This window comes from Sparus aurata, chromosome 21 (assembly GCF_900880675.1).
Source record: "Sparus aurata chromosome 21, fSpaAur1.1, whole genome shotgun sequence".
NCBI classification, from domain to species: domain Eukaryota; kingdom Metazoa; phylum Chordata; class Actinopteri; order Spariformes; family Sparidae; genus Sparus; species Sparus aurata.
Window position 1 is genome coordinate 17,528,435 of NC_044207.1, and position 23,056 is coordinate 17,551,490.

Genomic DNA, 23,056 nt, shown 5'->3' on the forward strand with positions numbered 1-23,056 from the left:
AATCTCTCAACTCTCAATATCTCAATGTCTCTATCGCTGTATCTGCACCGACCGTCGTTGCCTGTCATTCATCTGCCTCCGTCCCTCCCACAACTTCCCCGTTCCTCAACAACCAAACTTGCTGCTTGGACACTTTCGTGACAAAAGCCCCTTTTTACCGTTTCTTCCTGCACCAGATACAAAGCAAACGTGACGGCAATGTTCGCGAAAAAGCGCGGCAGACATTATTTACCCTGAGTCCGGTTTTGGATGTGCTGGTGCGTCCAGTCCGTCGACTCGGGAGGTGGGCCGTGTGGGTGGGCTAGCAGCTGGCTACACACGAACATCCACAGATTCCACAGATTGTTGTCCGCGCGTCTCCGGATCTCCTCAGACCCAAACAGACTCGGTCCGGACTTGTTTAGTGTCATTAATCCACAGCAGTCAGTTTAGATGCACAGAACAGAACGGGACCGAACCGCCGGCAAAATCCCGGTCCAGCGCGTGCCACTGCTGGTATAAATCCGCTTGTTTCTTCAGGTATGCCGTGGGTTTGAGCTCTGCAGTGATTGGCTCTGGTGCGCACGTGGCTACGGTGTGCAGTGATTGGCTCTGGTGCGCACGTGACTGTGGTGGCTCCGGTAGACGGTGCTCGCAGAATTTGTAAAGCATTTATGAAATAATTTATTAACGGTATCATTGCAGTCCAAACAAATCCGACGTTGCACACCCTTGAACCAAGCAGCAGCCATGTTGAAACTCTCAGCTCAGTCTGATCCTGATCCGCAGAGATATTTGAGGAACAGACACACACACACACACAGACAGACAGACAGAGATTCCTTGCTTTTATAGAGAGATGTGCTGTATCGTAGGGAGCTTGACAGTTTCTTGAAGATATTTCACCTCTCATCCAAGAGATAGAGTCCGACTGCCTCTGATACAGCACTTAGAATTACCATGATGTGGATGACTGAGAACCTTCATCATCATGCTTTTTATAGGTTTTAATAGAAGCCACTCTATTTTTGAAGTAAATGTTTTCATATTTATCTATTACTATTATTTTTACTCTACAACTGCTTTACACGTTTTTAGCGTTTTTATGAGTTACTAAGAAGATTGCCTCCCCACCAGAGACTTCATTTTTTCAAATTTTATGAATGCAGTGATTAAAATCTTGGATTCCTTTTTTAATAGCGTGAAATGAATATAATGGTCCTGGACCTTGGCTTAATATTGTACAATGCTAGAGAACTTAATCGCTTGCAGATCTCATAAAAGATTCACTGTTACGCTGAAACTTTTCTAATCTTGTGGGAATATTTGCAGCTTTTTATTTGTCTATGATGGTACATCATCTGTTGTTGTTGTTTTGATTAAGTGGTTTATGGATTAATTTGGGTAAACTACTGAACACATTGATCAATAATGGAATGCGGCTGTGTAACAGTACCAAATGAGATTATAAACCCCTTAAAACTCACCTAGTTAAAGTTAAATTTCAATATTACAACACCTGAAATGAAATATGCTTAGTTTTGTTTCTACAATAGGTTGTAAGGCTGAAAAGTAATTTCTAGGGGTTTAACGGTTCACATAATTCAATGCAAGGTCCTCTGATGGTTTGTTATGAGTACATGCTACGTTACACCGCAGTTATAACAACCGGAAACATTAGCACTACACTTGTTTTCGATGAGTAATTGTATCAAGCGCTCAAAGTTTTTCACATGAGCAGCAGCAGCTGTTTGCATAGTTTTTCTCAGCTATTTTCCATCAACACATCATTTTCCATTTCCATTGCCCTTTGCTTTTTTCCACAAGTCCAACCAGTCCAACACCTACAGAAATCAGCTCTCCATTTTGATCAAATAATAGCACATGTGAGTTAATGATTAAAATCGAATTATGAATTGCAGCCTAAAACTTGCAAAAAAGTTAGTTGTGTCCCTTTTTAGTGTTGAAATATCAGAGCTGTATCATTTGCTTAGGCTTAGTTAAGTAGGCCATGTGCTGTGTCAATGCAGCTCAGACCGCACTATGACGTTTACGCAACACTTCGCCAGTTAGTCTTTGAATGTTTACTCTCAACAGACTGGAGTGTTGTCATTGCTCATGTTGTGTGGAGGAGGTAGAGAAGGTATCAGACATTATGGCACATCTCTCTCTCTGCCCTTTGATCACAGCTCCTCCTTACGTCTGTGTCTTGGCTTTTACTGTAATATGACAAGCCCACCCCATTTCACACTGCCAAAGAGTTCAAGTGCTGAGAAGAATTTTGCATATGGGTGCTGTCTGAACACCTTGGCTTGCACCATTACGCAACACAGAGTACACTGGTTTAACAGTTCTTTTAAACGAGTTTATCTGCATATTCCTTTCTTTACAGGCTCTTATTAATGTTTCTTCCGTTGTGGCCGCTACATGCAGTTTCTGTTTATCTGAGCGAGGTCCATTATTATGCTCCTCATTCTCCTTGCCACTGGTTTTTATAGGTTTCCCACTAATTACTTTGTGCTTGAGGTGATCAAACTCATTACAATTTTCAGAACAGGCTCAGAAGGCAGTTTGTCAAATGGTGGTGAAAGTCCAGGCAGATATGTGTTATATAAAAAGTGATTTCCTTATTTTGTGCAATGACGATGAATCAAGACCAGGTGACATCTGGCAAGATCTGATCTCCAGTCATGGGTCTGCATTTTGTAGGGGCAGGGCCTGTGGTCCTGTGGTCTGGGCCCAGCGGTTTTTCGCCTACTTTCACTAAAGCATGAAAAGATCCGCTAAGCCTGAGCTGGAACCACAGGGCAGAGTGCAAGGAATTCTGTGTCCTCTTTAGATGTACCCTTTTACTGCTTTTTATAGTCTTACTGTATTTGTTAAAGTGAGCTACTTTTCCCAAACTTGTTGCATTTCATTGCGGAGTCTTATACAAAAAGAGGCCTTTTATGGATAAAAAAAAATGGCCTTTATCTTTTTCCCATCTCACTCAAATAGAGGAGTGTCTTTTAGCTTTTTTAATTAAAAGATCTGATTTTAATGTTTTTAAATGTTTTGTAATGCAAAGCATAGCCAGTGCTCTAAGTGCCCACTTTATACACACTTTATGTACTTCGTACACCACCAGAAAAAAACACTGCAGGACCATGAGGTTTGGCTTGGCTCCCAATATTTGGAGTCACAACCCATTTCCCTTCCCTGCTTCTATAACCGGGATCATTTGAGCGTCTCCCAGAGCAGCCACTGTTAATTTCCCCCTCCTTTTCAGCAAAGTGGCAAAACAAGGTTGCACGAGATGCTCATTACCGAAGCTGATTAGATTTGTCTACAGGCACCCACACAAACGCATACCATGTCAGCAGCTTAAATGGTGGCAAATACAGGACATCATCCTGTCAAGCATTTTTCACATTTTTGTAATAAACTGTTTTGGGTGAATTTATGTTTGATATTTTATGGAGTTTTAGGTCAAAGCCAGACAAACATGCAAAAAATGTCCTAACAGAGGTTGAACACTTAGATCTTACTGTGCATTTTAGATGTTGTGTTGTGTTGTATTGGAGGCCGAAACACTTTATTTTCATGATTAACCGACCAACCGCTTAGTTTGTAACATGTGAAATAAAGCGCGAAAAATGCTGATCACAATTCCTGGAGCCCAAGGTGGCATTTTCAAATTGCTACTTCTGTCCAACCAACAGTCCGAAACCTATACACTCTTCATTTAATATCAGAAATTACAAAGAAAAGCAGCAAATATGGATATTGAAGAACCTGGACGCAGCTAATTCTTGATATTTGTAATTGAATAATAATCAAGATAGGTCACTAATTTTCTTTCGATTGACTATCTAAATGCCACTTTTGACTGCATCAGTGGACCAACACATTACTGAGAAGTGAATATACGTTCAGTGTGATCGATCTGTTTATCACCTGCAAAATGGAATATACAGATCCTGATAAATATCTTATGAATGTAGCTACTAGATAACAGTTTACTGTATGACGTGTGTGAGCATGTCTGGATCTCAAAACACCTAATGCACAATAAAGCCAAATTGTGCATGCAACACTGTCCATCCTGTTGTTCATGTCTGTATTTGTTATATCAGGACATGTTATTCGAAAAAGAACTGCAGTTTATTTAAAAAGAAATAGAACATTTTACTGACAATGATCAATAATTGCAAACCCCTAGTTCCGTGTTTATTTTTTATATCAAGTCTGTTATAAACACAGGCTTATTAAATCTGTTGCAGAACAAATCTGACACGTCTTTCCTTTTAAAAATTGAAATGTAATTATGTACTGGCGTAGAGAAAGATATTTGTTGAGCCTATTTACTTGAATGAATTACTATTTCTTGCCAACACTCATTTGAAGGTAATGGACATCTGATTGTGTTTTGGCCTTTGTGTGGTACAGGTTTTCTGTCTATAAGTACGTCAGCTTAGTCTGAGCTGTGAAAGGGGCTGGCAGCTGAAAATATTGGCTGTAACTCAAATAAGGAATCTGGAGCTTCCTATTGGGCCATTATTGTTTTCCACCGCAAAAACTGCACTGACAATTTGTCCATCTGTCAATCAAATTTTTCAATTCCAAAGTATTTTTGGACATTTTATTATCAGAGAGTTGACAGTTTAGAGATGTGGAACGATGGGTAAATACGGAGCCGGGCCAGATTTAAACCAGGGTTTCACAGAGAAAACCCAAGGGTGCCCCTAATCTTGCATATCTAATGGTCTTATTCAAATTTGGGGAAAATGCCAGTGGAAATATGAAGTACCTTCTGAGTCGTATCAGTGTCTATAACTTCAAATTACTGTAAAATAAAATCTAATGGTTTTACCTTTATAGCTTTGATACACCGTGTTTTAAGAGATCTGTTGTGTGCTTTTACAGTAATCTTTACAGTAATGTTGTCAGTTGCATTGTTACTTATAATGGTTATAGTGGGCTGCTGGGGGGCACTATAAACTAATCATGGATTGTGCTTGCAGGATGTTGTTTTAAAGCTTTTTGTGGAGCTTCAGACAGAACCATCAGATCTTTAGCAAAGACTGTAACTACTGCCACTGCAGAAGCTAGCTAATTACAAAATTATTGTAATCATTGGAAGTGAAAAACTCAAATGACTCAGTCGTTGTTCATTGGTTAGTCAATCCATCTATTTCTATGTCGTCATGATTTTCTATTATATTGTAATTCGGTTTATTATTATAGAAATTAAATCCAGAATGCATCTGCTAAAGTGTGTTCTTCAAAACAAAGGGTCTTTGTTGTAATCAAATGTGGCTTATGTTTGTTCTTTTAGTGGAGCTGTTGCAGGCTTTTCACCAAGCCCAGAGAGACGTATAAAAGGGCATGAATGTATTTCCCTGGTGGCTAATATTTTACACACATTATTAAGTGATCTTAATTATCTACCTTCAGTCGGAGAACAGATTGGGGGGGGGGGGGTGTCATCCGTCTCCTCAGCTGCTGCAGCAGCTTTCACCAGTGTTTTAGTTGCAAGATCTGTTACATATTTAATAAGCTCCCATAAGTTGGAGAGCAGCTCTTAACAGACGCCTCAACCTCTGATTTGTTTGGCACTTACCACACTTGTTGCATGTGTGCCTCTGTAGCCTGTTGGCAGATGGAGACTACTGACAGTTTTGGCAGGCTGTCACAATTGGAGTATTGCTATGAATCCCATGTGAGTCGGGTCAGGTAAGGTGCCGGACGTTTCTTGATATGGATGTTCCAAATTTAATCTTGGCTCACATCACATATGTCTGTCCACCAATCACATGATGGAGATTTGTCAGGGTCACTGTGTGTGTAATGGCAACACAAACATGGCTTATAAATCACAAAGGGACGTAACCTCTGCGTGTGTGCGTGCAGACGGGGTGGACGGCTATTGTTTAGTCTTGCTGCTAGGAAACGGGAGGGTAACACTGTGGTGTAATCGTGGATATGAACACATCTGTCATTCACCCAGCCTGTATCTGAAGGAAAAGCGAGGTCACTGGTCACTATGGGGCTGGGGGGGGGGGGGAGATTGGGGGATGGGTCCAGCCTCACCGTTGACCCTCAGCTCTCCTCTCAGCTGACCTTGTTGCAGCTCCCATACGCAACGGTCAGCGGTGGCGCCATGATCCTTTTCCACTCAGTACAATGGCAGACGTAGAAGTTCACGGGGCCTTCATCCCAATTGTTTCCTGTCTTTGTTGGTCTGCTTCCTCTCCGAGGTTATGAATGGACACAGGGGCCTGAGGTCCTGCCTCAGAAGTGGTGGACACTTTTATGAGACCAAAATACTGATGGGTGACCCGTGGAGGTCATCGAGGCCGGAAAGACGACAAACTTAGCTGCTAGTAAAGCTGTCTGTGGGGAAATGAGAGGATATTGTTACGAAGCTTTATTATTTTGAGATGGAAGTGACCCCTGATGTGACAAAACCTGAAGGAACTAGGGCTTTATTATAGTGTCTTGACTTGTGTACATTATTGACACTGAAAACTCTGACTGTAGCACTGCCTTAAAAACATGTTTTTGTAAGCCAAGCCAGCCTTGTCCTCCTCCCATCACATGAATCATTCCTTCTGTTTCTATTTTTGACCTGGCCCTCATTCATTCCGTATCCTCTATATAATGTTGAACCTTAAAGCCAGAATCTGCACCTCTCTGCATGTTGTTTTTCCTCAAGTAAATGCAATTGTGTTCAAACTAAAACAAAGGTGATAGGAAATCGAAGACCGATGTACTTTATGTTAGCTCTCAATGTGCAAAATACATTTTCTGTCACAATCACTCAATACAGGCCCCTGTGATGTTATTACAGGCCTGCAACCTCACATAGCATAAGACCAGACATCATCCAAATACAATATATATTGTTCATGCACATATGGCCAGTGAGTTTACAGTGTAAGGGCCATTTTCTCATGAGTTAGTAGACTACCTGTCCAAATGAAACTTCATCATTATATTTGAATGTCTTTCCTTCTTTCTTTGTTTCAACTGTGCAAATGCTTTAAAAACAAATTCCACTTGTCTGTGAGCCGTTTGTCTTTCATTTTTGGTAAGTAAATACTTTTCAGAACTAGGCCTACAGCAGGTTCCACATTTTCAAATAAGAAAATGATTAATAAAATTTGAATACATGTTTGACAGAAAAAATAAATCAGAGCAGGAAAGCCTTGATTTAAAACGGCTTGTGAAGAGATTTAAAGCACTTGACAGAGGTGTGTTGTAGCATGTTGTTTGTTTGACTTGGCTGTTGTGAAACTTCCACACCAGCTATGAGTACTACCCGGGTTAGCCTACAGAAATACGTTGTCCCTGCAGCAGGGACCTGAATCCACTGTACTGTACTTGTCTCAAGTTCAGCATTCAGTGCTCCCGAATGTTCCTTTCAATGTTGCGACTGCATGTTGCTGATTCAAGTAGATTACAAGAAATTACTTGTTGGATATTAAATACAATACAAGAGCGCCTGACAACAAAAACTCCTCGCCACTATGCTCCTGAATATATTCAAACGCCTCGTACGTTGCGTACATGTACATCCTGCTTTGCCCTGGCTTCTTCATTTGCTGTTGCGTTTTATGGCGGCTGACAACCACAAGTGTTGCATTACTGCCACCTGCTTGACAGTCCCTTGCCTAACCTTTTTCAGCATTGACGTGGCATATTTGAAAATGCGCAAGTAAAATTAAGCTGCATCTGTGATCATGAAATCTTTAGCTGTTCAAGAAAAATTATCCTGGTAATTTAGCAGGAACTATGCATTTAAGAGGCTTTACTTTGTAGTAAGGTTTCTGGATTTGTTTGGCCTGATTTCTATCACAAAACTTGGATTGTAATCAGCCATGAAAAGTACAAAAGGATTCACACAAGAACAGAAAGATTGTGTTTAAGTCATAAAAACTACTCTCTTTTTACCACATTCTACTCATTTCATGGCTCAGTCTGCAAAGTGCTATTCTACTAGCCTAAATCCAGAATGCTCTGAGACATCCCTACACACACGCACGCACACGCATGCACACACACACACACACACCATGTGTCCTTTCCTTTGAGCTGACTTAACTGCTCTGGCACTCGGTCTTGTGGAGCTGCACCCAGCGAACCCTCGCCGTTCAGCTACTGGAGCCATTCCCATGGAATCCCAGACATTTCAGGCATCTGTTAAAGCTGGGCCGACAGGCGTTTTTTCAGTGCTGTACACATTCACACTCACGCTCACAACAGGCCATTCAATTTACAGCAGCTCACCGCTGTTTTACTGCCGGTTTAATAAGACCCACAGGATTTGTCTATTAAACACAAAAGTTTGTATTATTTAGGGAAAATACTTTTTTATGTTGTCATCACAACCTTTACCAAATAGTTTTTTCTTATGCGCGCAGTGTGACAAAATATCACTGTTGTCTAATATCAAAACATGGTCAGAGCTAGGCTGTGATATTTGATTTTGTGTGGACCCAAGGCTGTAAATAAATAAAGAAATGGATAACATCATGTGATGGTGGGAAGAGAGTTGGTTCAGGGACTTGGATGTAATTGATTTTGGCTTCTGAGTGCCTTAAAGATTTTGAGTGTTTTTACTGCAGTCCAAGAAAAGCAAAATAGAAAATTAAGTCAACTAGAAAACGGCTCCAGAATCACACATGAAGCACAACATTTGCATATTATTGTCTCAATTAATTGACTGATCTAGAGCCAAAAAGCCAAATATTTTGAGTTTACAATGATACTGAACTAGGAAAATCCTCATATTTGTCAAGCTGGAATCAGACCCTGTTTAACATGTTTGATAAAAAAATTAAGCAAACAATGAATCGATTATTGAAACGAAGTCTCAACTTTTTGTTAATTGACTGTTACATCTCTAATGTTGTAACACAAATCAGGCAATATCCTTCTCATCATGGTAAAAGTTTTATAGAATTTAATCTCAATAACATTGGCTTTGTCCTTTAACTTTACTTAAATAGCTTTTCTTCCCCTTAATGTCTGTAAGAGGAGCTAGTCGTGCTCTTTTCTTTTTTATTCTGAAGACTATTAAAGTACTATCGTCATTTCATTGATACAAGCTGCCATTGCCAATGCAGAAAACATAAAATACTGTACAAGCAGTCAAAAGACTCAGCATCATAAGGAAAGACCATCACCAACTATGCCTTCCTGACTGAAATAGTTAACAAATAAATAGTTATTAACCGAGTTAATAATAAAGATAAAAATAAAGTTAACTGAGTTGATTCAGATAGTTTTAATTCTAGTCTGGTGATGACCTTTTTCCTGATAACATTTCTAATTTATTCCTATGTGGACCGCTGCACTGTACAAGAGATAACTTGTGGCCGTTAAAATTGAATTTTTCAATGACAATGGGTTGTATGATGCCAAATTCGTGACATACATGTGCCATAAAGGCTTTTGATGTCATAACAGGTAGTCAAAGTCAAGCTCAGAGGTAGTCATTATTTCAGCCTGATGCTGAACCCTGGAAGGAAATGAAGATCCAAGGCCGTGACATGCGTCATTTGCCTGTCAAGCAGGCATTGTAATTGCCCATCAATGAATGCACAGTGTTTATCATTTCTATTCCAGTCACGGACAAACTGGATATCCTGCCTTCAGATGGCCACGGCAGCAGGGCGACATTAAAAACAAAAAGTGCTTTTTCATGTTGTTTGTGTGTTTTTGTTCTATTAACGGAGGCCAGGGCCAGTTAATGAAATTGTTGACGGTTCCTGTTGCTACCAGAGTCGTCTCAAATGAGGCTGCTGCTGCTGAGTCAGAGCAGTTGACAAGTGGTTACCAAGAAAAAAATTAGATGAATAAACCATTAGCCATTGCTTTTTATAAAGTCATGTTCTGGCAGCAACTTTAATCTTTTTTTATGACGTACTTTGGTGTTGCTTTAATTTGATTTGGATTGATCGCAGGTTGTTTCCAAGTTATAATCCTTCTCATCTGTGCTTGATGCCCAATTGAATTGTTACACGTAAAAATTCTTATTGGTCCTCACTGATTTCTGTCTTTTGCTTGAAAAAAATATTAATAAAGGAAAATTGACCCAGTTCAGACAAGTTGAAACTCTTTCTTAAGGGATTCAACTAGCGGCTATTTTCATCATAAATATATTCGTCAGTTATATTTTTTATATAATGGACTCATTGTTTATTGTCACAATCCTTAAAACCAGCTATGCTTTTTCCATGAAAAGTGGTAATAAATGACCACCTTTCAAATTTCCCGAAAGCAAAAAAAGTAACACATTTAACATCTTGATTTGTCAGCAGAAGTTTACTGTTTTATAATCCAAATATTTTTTTCTTTTTTGCCTGGAAAGTAAGTCAAACAAATTGAGTTAATAAAACACTTGCCCAGAATTTTTTTTTTCGGTTGATTAAATAACAAATTGTTACAACTCTACAATGATCTAAAACATGTAAAAGTGCAGACCAAAACATTTTAAATGTTGGAGACAAAACAGTTGGTGTTTTTGTTGATTAAAGACTTTTATCTTAATGAGTTATCAGAATTATTATCAGGCTTTTGTCAATCAACTAATGGACTAATCGCTTCAGCTCTGGTTTTCTACCTTTCACCTCTAAATAAATTCCTGTCCTCCATGTCTGTATGCCAGCTTTTCTCTCCTCCTCGACACAATGTGGTTGATTTTACTCATGTATTTGATCATAAGAATTTAGCCTCAACTCTTAGAAAGCCTAAAGGCAGAGAGGTGAAGTTCGATTGTCTTCAGTCAACAAAGCCTGCTGCTTTCAGAATAAAGTAATGAATTAAATGTATTAGTAAATGCCATTGGGCATTGCTAATGTTTTGCTTTTGAAGGTAATTTAACATTGTGAGATTTTTCAAATGTTCGTGTCTGTACAGGACTCTTCACGAAGTCAACATCTCAGCTCAAATGTCATGCACTCGATGAATTGATTCATTGTTGATTTAATGTCCTGCCATCCATCCGTCTTTATTTGCCGCCATCTCATTCTTATTAAAGGTATAAAGGGAGCTGCAGTAGGCAGAGACATGTTTGGAAATAGAAGTGAGGACTGTATCACATCTGTTCCTCACTTCTAGAGAGGAAATCAGGCAGTTCTGTATTAATGACAGACGTTAGAGCATCATGGCAGAGACACCAGTCATCGTGGCCTTAGGTGAGCTGAACTCGTGAATTTAATGTGCTAGGGGCACAGTCAGGTATTTTATTTTGTTATACAAGTAGAAAAGTCAAAGATGGCATAGACTGATATCAGTTATTATATTAAAATTAGACAAAGCAACAAAGGCAAAAGGGCTCAGATGTCTGGCTCAGATTTGCATTCATTGCTTTGAGGACATTTTTTGTTCTCGGAATCTGTTCTTCTGGCACAATAAAGTTTAGCCTTGTTTTTTCTATGATTGTTTTTTTCTGATCTGTCTGGCTGCTGTATATGAATACACAACGAGGTTTTGGATCTGACGGTACAAGCCAGTCTGAAGTCCCTCTGTCATTGAAATGAGCCGGATGAAGGCAAGATAGATTTAAATTCAATCATGATTTACTCACCCCTTTCCTAATGAAAAGTAAAATGAAATCCACTAACAACTTCTAGAGCTTTACAGCAACAGAGTTGCAACATTCTCCTAAACAACTGAAGTAGATGGGGACTTGTTTAAAAACATTTCAAACACACAAAAAAACAAACAAAAACATTAAATGGCTCCATACAGATCATCCAGCGTAAAATAAGTCTCTGGACTCCCTGAGAGTTGAAATTGTTTTGGAAAAGAATGTATTCACACCCTCAATGTGCAGCTGAGCTAGTGCATCCCTTTCTGACAGGGTTTGCACTTTTAGCTTAGCTGCTACAGTGAAGATTATGGCTTCAAAAACATCTTCTCAAACCAATTTTGGATCTGAGGAGACTTGGAGGCTGGAGGAGCTGTATGGAGCCATTTTATTGGGCTTTTTGTGGTTTTCCCCATCTACTTCAGTTGAATACTGCAACACTGTTTTGCTGTGAAGCTCCAGATTTTTTTTGTGGCCTATGAAACTTTCCATTGTCATGAGGGTGAGTAGATAATAGCTGAATTTTCATCTTTAAGTGAACTTGTCCATTAAAGATGTCAACCTTTTGATGGCATCGTGTCATTTGCGTGAAGTCAATTTACTGTAAGCTCAGTGTACCATTACCACCGACACATATATACACCTTAAATTAACTTCAAATATTATCTTCATGGTACACACAGTCCCCTGGCAACAATTTAAGAAATGACTTTTTATTTCCCAAATCCCCAGAAATAAGGATTGTAGCAAATAAAATAAAGGAATTTTGAGCAATGACTTCTGTTGGTTTACTGAATGCATTAAAGATATTGTTGAAGTGAATGAAGCACAGACTCTTTCAAGAATACTATGTGGTCAACTTGCACCAGACCAAAACAAAACCTTTGTCTGACCACCAAAAACACATGAATTAGCCTAAAAAGGAAAGATCTTAAAAGCTGAAATTGTTATTTTTATACAAGCTGTAAAAGGTGCCTTGATTTCAGAAAGTTCCCTAAGTGAGGATACTCACTGCATGTAGATTTGGTTATTAAGCAATGATCATTGATTGTTACATTTGGAAGTTGCACTGGATGTTGCGTATATAATTCATGCTGAATTGATAAAACGATTACTTGCTTGACAGTTAGTTTAGTTTCTCTAATGAGAATCCAGTTTTAGACTGTTGACAGGACAAAAGAAGCAAATCGAAGATGTCAGCATGAGCTGTGGAAACTTGTGATCAGCATTTCGTTTCTATATTTAAAACTCATAAATTTGTTGTCTTTTTGTCCTATTTTCCTTTTGCATATTTTTTGTGTGGCCTCATCCTCCCTACGTATCTCGTCAGCTGTTTTGCTGTATAAGCAGTGAATCCCAAGCAATCCATGTCATATGTGAAACATGAATCAGTCTTCAAAGTTCATCTTTGGCAGTGTATTCAGTACTCAAGTTGCAGGGCTGTTACTCTGTCAGTTTATTTTGAATTGTCAAACGGGTGGAAACATTTAAAGAGAAGTGCTTTATCTGCTCTTCTTAAGATTATTCTCTTCTGGACCTTAAGCAAAAACCTTTCTTTCATAAGAAACTAAATACTAGCCTCGTCATGGATGCGGAATTTTAATTACCTACCAGCACACCACCGCATTCCCATTTGGCATTTTCTGGGGTCCACAATGATCTCAATGCAAAAAAGTAAGCTGAGTAAGCTGCTGTTTCATCACTGCTATAAAAAGGAACTTGGAAAAACTCACCACAGAATGATTTTAGGGACGATTGTGGTTAATGACAAGTACTGAGGCTCTTAATTTAGGGCAGCAATCCCAGAGTTTAGGGTATGGTGAAGGAGTGAGCTGTTTTGATGTTGTTAGAAAGTACAAAAAAGGAACGTCTCCTTGCAGAGTTTGTGCATTGACTGCAGACAGCAGACAAGGAACCGTTATGAACAGTATGAGTCATTTATTGCAAGCAATGTGGATTCTTTCTGCCTTTTCGACACCCCACGCTGTTGAAGCTTGCCGTTGGCTGGCCGCCTGCGAAAATCTGTTTCTTCACCTCCCGTTTCCAAGTTGGCATCGCTCTGACAGGGTGTATTCATCTGTGTCGCACAGGAGCCTGGCGTTGTGTTGGTTTGTTGTTGATGTCCGTTTGGGGCTTCGGGGGAATTAAGCTTCTCATTGTGTGCGGCTGTGCAGCCGCCCCTCATCCAAGTGAAACCTCTACCGATGAGATAAAGAGCCAGGCATTCTGCAGCATTAAACCCCAGCCTTCATGTGATCCTGCTGCACTTTACACAAACACCATGACAAGAGATGAGACAGGCCCTGACCGGCGTGCCAGAGGAACCAGCATTATAAAGATAAGGAGTTCAGAGACGCAAGGCGATACATTAAGCCACAAGACTTTTTAAAATGTTGAAGCCAGTTGTAAACAAACTTAAGTCCAACTGCCTACCCAGCACTTGCCTCCCAAAAGCCCCATTGATTTATTGTTGTCAAGTGATTTTACTCTGTCCAAATGGAAGATAAGTAGTGGAGATGCTGACAAGACCAAACTCAAGCTGAGCATAACTAATTGACCTATGCTCTTCGTGAACAGTGCTCGCTGCAGGATTTATAATGATAATATAGGAGCTGGGCCTGTATTAAGAGATTTGCATGTTTTAAGGAAAGAATGACAAACAGTCTCCTCAGCGTCCTCTTTTCTCTGGGAGATCAAAGACGGCTTGGGGTGGCCCCCGCTCTCAAAGGTCCTCGGGGTCTCGACCTTGAAAGCGTTCTTGACAAGCACACTAGAAACAAGTCTATTTCCTTCAGTGTGGTCACTGTTGTTGATATCATAAAAGCCCCTTCAGCAGACACATCCAAGTCCAAGACAGCCGCTGCCAAATGGAACTGTACAAATCTTTTGGACAGTGAGTGGTTTGTTTTGGTGCTTCGTGAGTGGTCACCTGCTGGCTCTCGGGTGGCACTCAGTGCACGTCTGGAGCTCGACATCAGTCACTAAAATTGACTGACCCACACTAACCTTTGTTTTTTGCACTCACTGCTGTCTGTGATAAAAAAAAAAAAACTAAAAAAAAACATCAGACATGTGACGCCTGCATTGCACATGTAGGACTGCAACTGACAAGTATTTTTATTATCTACTGTTTTGGCATTTCAGCCTGAGTAGAAAACCAATCACAACTTATGAGAACCAGAAGTTTCATCTTGCATTGTCCTGTTTTGTCCAACAAGCAGGTCAAACTTTGAGGAGATTCAGTTTTAAATCATATAAAGTTTGAAAAGTAAAAAATAACAGAGGCTAGAACAAGATAATGATTGCTTTTTATCCTTAATGAAACGACTGATGTGATTAATCAATTATCAGAATAGCTGCCAACTGTCAACTATCTGTTATTGTTTTTTTTTTGTTTTTTTTTGGCCTTTTATGGCTTTATTGATAGGTCAGCTGACACGCGCTCTACCAACTGAGCTAAACGGCGCCCCATCTGTTATTGTTTATTGATTTATCACTTTGTAAGCAGACTATTTTGCTCCAATTCAAACCTAAAGAAGATGCAATAAAGGGCTACAACTAGCAGTCATTTCCTTTATCTATTGACCTGTTTATATTTCTTTTTGTGTAGTTCATTAAACGTTGAAAAACTGAGAAAGATTACATCTTAACATATCTCGTATGTATGTGGGGGATGAGGGTCTTTTTCTGCCTGTTTCTGTCTCCCCTTTTATTTATTATTAAATAAATTGTTCCAACTTTTCCACCTGATATTATTTAGAAACAAAAATAATAACAGGGAGTTTCTGAAATACTGACTAAACTGAAACCAGTTTGTACAAAGAGGCATCAGTTGTTTGAAGTCTAAATCTGGATGGAAATGTGTTCAGTTGTTCCAGGGCTGTTGAAGTCTGTAAATCTCTTAATGGTTTGTGGACATGATGAGACTTGATGCATCACCCGAGGCACCAAGCTGCTCAGCACCATATTAACATGACATGATTGTCTCTATTTTTTTTTTACCAGTTTACTACAGAAAACACCTCATTTCTCTCAACAAGGACTTTTGAATAAAAAGATTTTGCTGTAGCGCTGTGTTTTTTCCTCTTGCAGACTTGAGTGCAAGACAAAGTGAATATCTACTACTCAATGAGATCTAAAAGCAGCTGATTTCAAGCAGTGTGGAGAGAGAAATAGTGGAGCAGCGTAGCTCTCATTTTCTTCAGCTCGAGCACTGTTACTGTGTGGCTCCCGTTTCTTTTTTTTTTCTTTTTGAGTACCTCCCATTGCTGCTGCTGTCTGACTGGCTGGGAGGGAATAGAGCAGGACACAAAGGGTTAAACTGTGTGCCTGTCTTCCTTGGAGATGGGAGAGGCCATTTGAATGGCTAGCTTCTACAGCTAGCCAACACATTGGCTAAGGCTGAGGGTGGATCTGCTGCTGGGCCTGTGCTCCGACATGGAGCCCCAGCAGAGGATCAGGAGTCAGTGTGAGCTGACAGCCAAGCTTGTGTGTGTGTGTGTGTGTGTGTGTGTGTGTGTGTGTGTGTGTGTGTGTGTGTGTGTGTGTGTGTGTGTGTGTGTGTGTGTGTGTGTGTGTGTGTGTGTGTGTGTGTGTGTGTTGTGTGCATTATGTGCACCTGAGGAAAAGTTGAAGGGCAGCTTTAGAAATAAACTATGGAAACAGAATGACAACATCATATCAAGATGACATTTTTGTTTTGTCAGTGTGTAAATCATCCTTGGCGCTCTTTGTAAAGCTGGCAGCGGAGAAGATTTTTTAGACCAGCAGGCTGACGTAGATAAAAGGTGGTTATATCATTTGTTTTTCTACCGATGTGCCCCCTTTGCCTCCCCCTCAAGCTGCCATTCTCATATTGCCACTGCCCGCCCCCAAACACATGCTCTTCATGCACTTTAAGAGCTTACCTCTCTGAATGTAAGAGGACAGTGGATCCATGTTGTTTTGTCTGTTTATACTGACCTCAGGACTCTAATGAAGCCGAGCGGTTGGCTGAACGCTCAACAATAGCAAGTTTACAACGAGAACTATTATAAAGGGGAACAAATTGTTATGTGTCTGAAAGGTAGTCCAGACTCATACTCAGGTTTACGGTGTGACCTGTGACCTGCCCCTAACCTCAGAGACTCATTAGCTCCCCTGCTGTTGAATGATCTTAATCTGGCTCGCGTGGACGACGAGCTAATCTCAGCAGGCAGGTCGGTCAGCTGTATTTACCTCTGATTATATTTACCTACATCCATCCTTGAGGACAACAACAACAACAGCAACACAAACACACACACGCCATTTCTTAGAGTCTGATGTTTAATGTTACATAATGGGCTGCCACACGCACGCACATGCAGACGTGTGCATAATCTCCCGACCTACTGTACAGATTTGTGCCTCTGTCCTTCAGTTTTACGACCCAGAAACATGCCAGAACTTCAGTGTTTGTGTGAGTTTGTGTGACTGTCACTGCATCGTTCTGTCAGTGTTTATTCCTTCTGCTGGCTCATAAGGCCAGTTCAACTACATCAGATGATTTAGAGCTTGCTTTTAATATGGTAACTGCAGCCAGAGGCCTAGCAGTATGTGGATATCATCCTTTATCAAATGTCATTGTAATCGGGGTGTCGGGATTCTTCAAATCCAATATTTGATTTGACTTTTGATTTTAATGTCGCCGACGGCTCTGCTGTTGTAAGACTGGTGTGTCTGAACTTGTAAAGCTCAACAGACCATTGGTTTCATACCCTGACAGGTGTCATTTACATTTTCAAAACCTTCTTCATAAAGAGGGCCTATATGGTGTGAAGTATAACCGCAATATTTTATTTGGAATGCACCACAATAGGGCTGTTTGGTTAAATTTAAATATATATGTTTTTAATTCAAGAAGACTAACTAAATTGCAGTTTCCTCACCGACAAAAACCCACGCTTGGTTTTTGCAGCGTGTTCTTGTGTATCTGTGTGTGTGTGTGTGTGTGTGTGTGTGTGGCTGCAAACAAACCCCCTGCACATGTTTTTCTTTTTCTTTTATTATTCACAAGCGGCTGATTTGTGACACCCCATATAGTAAATAGGTTTGTGAGGAAAGTGTTTTATCAGCCCTTCAAGTAAGGATTATTTTCATTATCAGTTGACAGTTGAAGGTACTTTCTGATGAATCTATTAAGTAATGAATATATAAATGTCAGAAAACAGGTAAAATGTCTGTCGTAATTTCCCAGAACCTAAAGTGTCAGCTTTATCAGCCTTGTTTTTTTTAACTATCAGTCCAAAGCCCAAAAGTATTACATTTTGAATTATGTAAAACAGCCTGAAAATCAGCGAATCTGAACGTTTCAGAAGCTGGAACCACTGACAATTTGCCATTTGTGCTTGATAAATGGCTCGACTTTCAGTTGGTAACATTTGAAATGACCATCATTACAATACAGTTGCTTGATAAATGGTTTATAAAGCATTTCATTGTTTTTTTAAAGTATCACTTTATGTTTATAATACTTGTAAAGGGTTAATAGATATTGTGTAGTTAATCTTTAAACATTGTTTGCATATCCATTATAAAGGTGCAGTTGATGTTTATAAAACCTTTAAAATTGCTTGATAAATTGTTTATGAAGCATTTCATTTTTTGGTGTGTTCATAACTAGAAATTTACCATTTATGAGTGATGGTGTTTATGAAGTGTGAGCTTTTTGTCCATCAGTTGATTGAATAATTGTGCCTGGCACTAATCATCCAGACACATTAATGTGTGATTTTCTGTATAGAAACAGATGTTGTGACATTTATATAGAAACACAGGGATGTAAATGTTTTTTATTATCCCTTCATATTATCCCTTTATCCCATAGAAAGGATATCTGCCTTAAAGATATTATATGTTATGGGTTTTTAAACTGAGTTCTTGTGTGTTGAACAATTATTGTCAGTAGATCTTAAAGAAATGACTCTCACAAAGAAGAGGCTTTCAGGATGCACCCTTTCATAACTTGCGGAAACCGCAGATCCATCAGGTCTTTTCTTTATCATTATCATGTTCTTTTTTTTTTTTTTGCATTTCTTGGCACGTTTTGAATTCAGTCTACTGTTTCAGTCACTCAAGAAATGAGCATTGTTGTTCCACAAGCACAAAAAAGGAACTGAGCTTAGACGTCTTGCACATGTCTCGCTTGCAAAACACTGTAGGCTTCGAATGCCAGTTTCTTTCCCCTCTGCCTCACTTTCACCAAGCCTTCTGGAAAACTGTCCTTTTGTCAACTAGAGTTGGATCCCCGCTGTTTGTGTTCAGTATTCTTGTTGGCCAATGGCAGATGGTCCTCTGGGCTTCTGGCATGTGCACTGAAGAGGGATTTTACTGCCACTTCTCTGACCGTATGAGGTTCCTGTGGGGACAGAGATGTAAAGATATACTGTCACTGGAGGCTGATTAAAATCACCTGTGTCACTACAGAAATCGAAATGATGATAAGCTCCTGTTTCCTCTGTCTGTCTTCCTGCAGCTCACATTTGGTCCTTAAATGAACTAAGTAACCATTTCACTTTTGTCACCTTTGCTTTACTAACTTGACTTTCTTGTTGATCTCTCACCCTCAGTGTGCCCTGTTCAGTGTAAACATCGAGCCTGCTCCAAGGACGACCAGTGCTGCCACGACCAGTGCCTGGGCGGCTGCTCGAAACCCAACTTGGCCAGTCACTGCGTGGCCTGCCGCGGCCTCCAACACGAAGACACCTGTGTGGAGCGCTGCCCCGCCGACCACTTCACCTTCAAGGGCTGGCGCTGCGTCTCTTTCACCTTCTGCCAGGATCTCCACAACAAATGCAAGCGCGAGAAGGAACGCAGCAAGAGCCCCGACTGCCACGAGTACGTCATCCACAACGGTGCCTGCATCCCTGAGTGTCCCTCTGGCTACACCACCGTCAACTCCTCCACGTAAGTGGACACTCATGCTGGTCTGATGGGCTCTTAATGGTCTGATGGAACACTGTGTGATCAGGGACGCTCGTTTTATATTCCGCATGCTTACAAACACATCAAGGTTCAATCCCTGGCCTTTATACTGGAGACATACTCATCCTACATATGCTATATCCTGAAATCTAATCGATATCTAATTCTGTCACTCTGCTGCACATTTATTTACATATGTCTTGCTTATAATGGAACGATTATTATTGAAAAAAGAGCTCCAAGAAATGATCTTTTAAAGGGTTATTGTACCTCAACTATCACATTGAAAAGCAACAATTTTGGTAATCTGTTAATTGGTTTGAGTGATTTTTTTTAAAGCAAAACAAAGTCAAAGTTTTCTGATTCCAGATACTTTAATGTGATATTTTATGGTTTCTTTACTCCTCTATGACAGTAAACTGACAATACTCAGGTTGTGGAAAAAACAAGACATTTATTTACATTTATCTTGGGCTTTTAGAAACGGTGATTAACAATTCACCAGTTTCTGATAGTTTGTAGACCAACAACTCATCAATAATTCGTGGACATTGATGACAGATTATTCAACAGTGAAAAGAATCAGATTTGATTGGTGTTTTTGATCAGACTCAAACTGGGGAAAAGCTAAATTGTTTCAGGTTTTTGTTCAGTAAAAAAAAAATGGTCAGAAGAACAAACACAAATGCAGAATATGAAAAAGGGGAAATGTGGCGCTTTCTGTTATTCATACAAAAATGTGTAGCATGTGTAATGTAGCAGTCCACTAAGAACAAATGATGTAACAATCTCAACAATAAAAACAACAGACTCCAACAGAAAAAAGAAATAAACAAGTAAATTAATGAAATGTCACATTAAAAATGATCGGCTCTGCAAAAAATACTGAGATCTCTGACAGATTTCTGCCTCAGTTTAGCTCTTGTAACTGAACAGGAACTCGAGGTCCTCCCGCTGAGCTCAGACTGCGCTCGGTGTATGTGCACACACACCTCTTCTCTTTTTGTGTGTTATTTGTGTGAGACTGCAGACTGCGAGGTCAAAGTGGTGCAGCACAGTTGGAAGGCTGGCACATCTACGCTTCTGGTTTTGAGTCAGTATCCTACCGCTGCATTTTTTTTCGCGCCTCACGCACTGCACAAAATTGATGGTTGTTTACCAACTGTCAGTGTCTGCTTTGCGGTATGCGAGCTATAGGCACATGCAGACAGTTAGACGTGAAGTGTTTTTTCCTCTTTTCTCTACATCATTAATTTACGACCTGTTGTGCGTGCATCATTGTACAGACTTCCTTCTCTAAAGAAGGGCGTTGTACTTGTGCTGACCTGCCCATGACCTTTATCACCTCCCCCTTTGACACCTTCATTGACCGTGACAGGGCTGCTGATTAGTTTGGGCGTGCCACTAAGCGTGGACACTCTAGACAGCCATAATCATTCTGCGCACCAGAGGTTGAAAACGCAGCTGGACCTTTCAAGACTTGTTGTCTTTTGTTACAACATGGCCAGTTGACCGCAGTTAAACACCAGGGGAGTGGGACATTGGGACAGACTGTCAGTGCCCCGGAGTGCTTGGGCTTGACTCCCCTGGCTGGCTGCAAAGAAATGGAGGGTCTGTCTGGCACGCAATCGCGGCGTTTGTGTTGTCATGTGTATTTAAACCTTATTTATCCACAAAGGTTTTGCCAAGCACCGAATCTCAGTTTAAACGTCACAGACCTTTACATTCGTGGAGTAACATTCATGTACATTGACAACTATGAAGCTTTCTGCATGACTCTGCAGTAGAAGTGCTACTGATTCACTTCAGCTGTTCAGATTTTCCAGGTGGTTTCACAGTTTAGTATCAGAGAAGGAAAACATACACATCCAGATATAATCAGGCATTGAGCAAAAATAGTAAGAGGGAACAAAGAAGCTCTCTTTTATCTTAATTGCTAGAGAGCTCTTCATCAAACACTGAAAACACAAAACATGTAATTATTGACATGTTTCTTATCTTTGGGATGTTGGTATTTAGTGTATTTTTAAATATAACCTTTATTTAATTAGGAAATGTCAGTGAAATCTGGATTTCTTCAGCAGAAGAATGAGAACAGAAACAAACAGCAGAAAGTGTTTCTACATCATCTGGGATCAGCTGATAAATTGAGTGGTATAATTTATGGTTGATGAGAAATGTTGATTAGTATTCTGATCTAACACGCTGTATACAGAATTTTCGGGGGGTGATACCCATGGCAGATAGTTAAAAAGACAAGTTCAATGCACTGGAACAATAAACATCACTGGGAAATTAATAACTATAAATACCATGGCCCATTTCAGGCAACATTTATGCCTATACCGATTGATAATGATTTTTTTTGTGATAGAAATGAAAAATCCACTTGCCCATACTGCACAGATGTAGATAAAGCTATCTATTATCATTTTGGCCTTACAGTTGTATTTTCACTGAAAAAACTATTAAAAATCAAGATGATGTCACATTTGTTTGGGTCTCTGCCAAACAAGCATGTGTTTTTACATCTGGAGAACATATTTGCAGGCCAGAGCATCTCTACAGCCCTGCAGTACTTCATTGTATTGGTTTTGCTGGTTTATAGCACTTTTGACCTTTATCAGAAAATTGCATTTGGATATTGCAGTCCTAGGATTGTTTGATGTAGAGCTAGAGAGCTCACATCTCCACAATAAGGCTTGAACAAATTTAGTCAAACAGAGCCTCTCAATGTGCAGATTTGAGTACTTCTTGCCAGCTATTTGTTACAACATTCATGCTCCTCTCCACCTTAAAGCTGCTGCTGACCTGCGGTGAACCCAGCTTTACTCCTGCTGCAGCCTTTTTCCTCCAGCTCTCTTTCTGTTGTGCATATCTCTTCTCTTTGGCATCCCTCTCCTGTCGTTGGCTTCAATCTAAGCTGTGGAAATGAAAGTGCTTTGAGGATAAGCAGTGTACTCAGAGGCGTTATGAGTGTCTAGGCTGAAAGAGTGAATGTGGCACGAGAGAGGGAAAAAGGTCACGTTGGATCAGGAAAGTTATGAGCCAGATAAAGAAACATTGCCCTTAACCTCTTCTTTGTGAGACATAGACATACTTTTTTCAAGTCATTTTTCTGTCTTGTTGTCGTCAAAGGCTGTCATTAATCTCATTTACACATGCTGCATGACTACAGACAATACACATCCTTTGTTTTGTATTTGTCACGTATTTATACTTTGCAATGTAGACGCGCGGTCCCATAAATCCGTAGCACATTAGCTGCCAACCGCTCCCATTATTTGGCAGTGACCACATTCTTCTGTAATTGTCCTGCCAGCTTACTCAACTGTTGCTAAACAAAGGCATTCTCACCTCATGAACCAGCCAGCAGCAAAACATACTTCAACACACTCAGGACAATGGCCCCGAGCAAAAAGCTCACCGTTGTCTAATGGTGCCTTAATCCTCTTCCAAAAAACCTCCCCTGCAGCACGTGTCTCCGCCGAAAGATATTCACTCTGCTATGTGAGTCTGAGAGGTTGCAGAGGTTACTGTGTACGTTGGTTTTAC

The 23,056-nt window shown here is 40.1% G+C and overlaps 1 protein-coding gene across 1 annotated transcript in view; it reads left to right on the top strand.

Moving 5' to 3' along the window:
• The window catches only part of insra (insulin receptor a), a 61,068-nt gene that overhangs the window by 16,405 nt on the left and 21,607 nt on the right, over nt 1-23,056 (top strand). Inside the window, exon 3 of the mRNA XM_030402751.1 lies at nt 19,147-19,483. Within this exon, the coding sequence (XP_030258611.1) occupies nt 19,147-19,483 (337 nt within the window). The remainder of the gene's footprint in view (nt 1-19,146; nt 19,484-23,056) is intronic.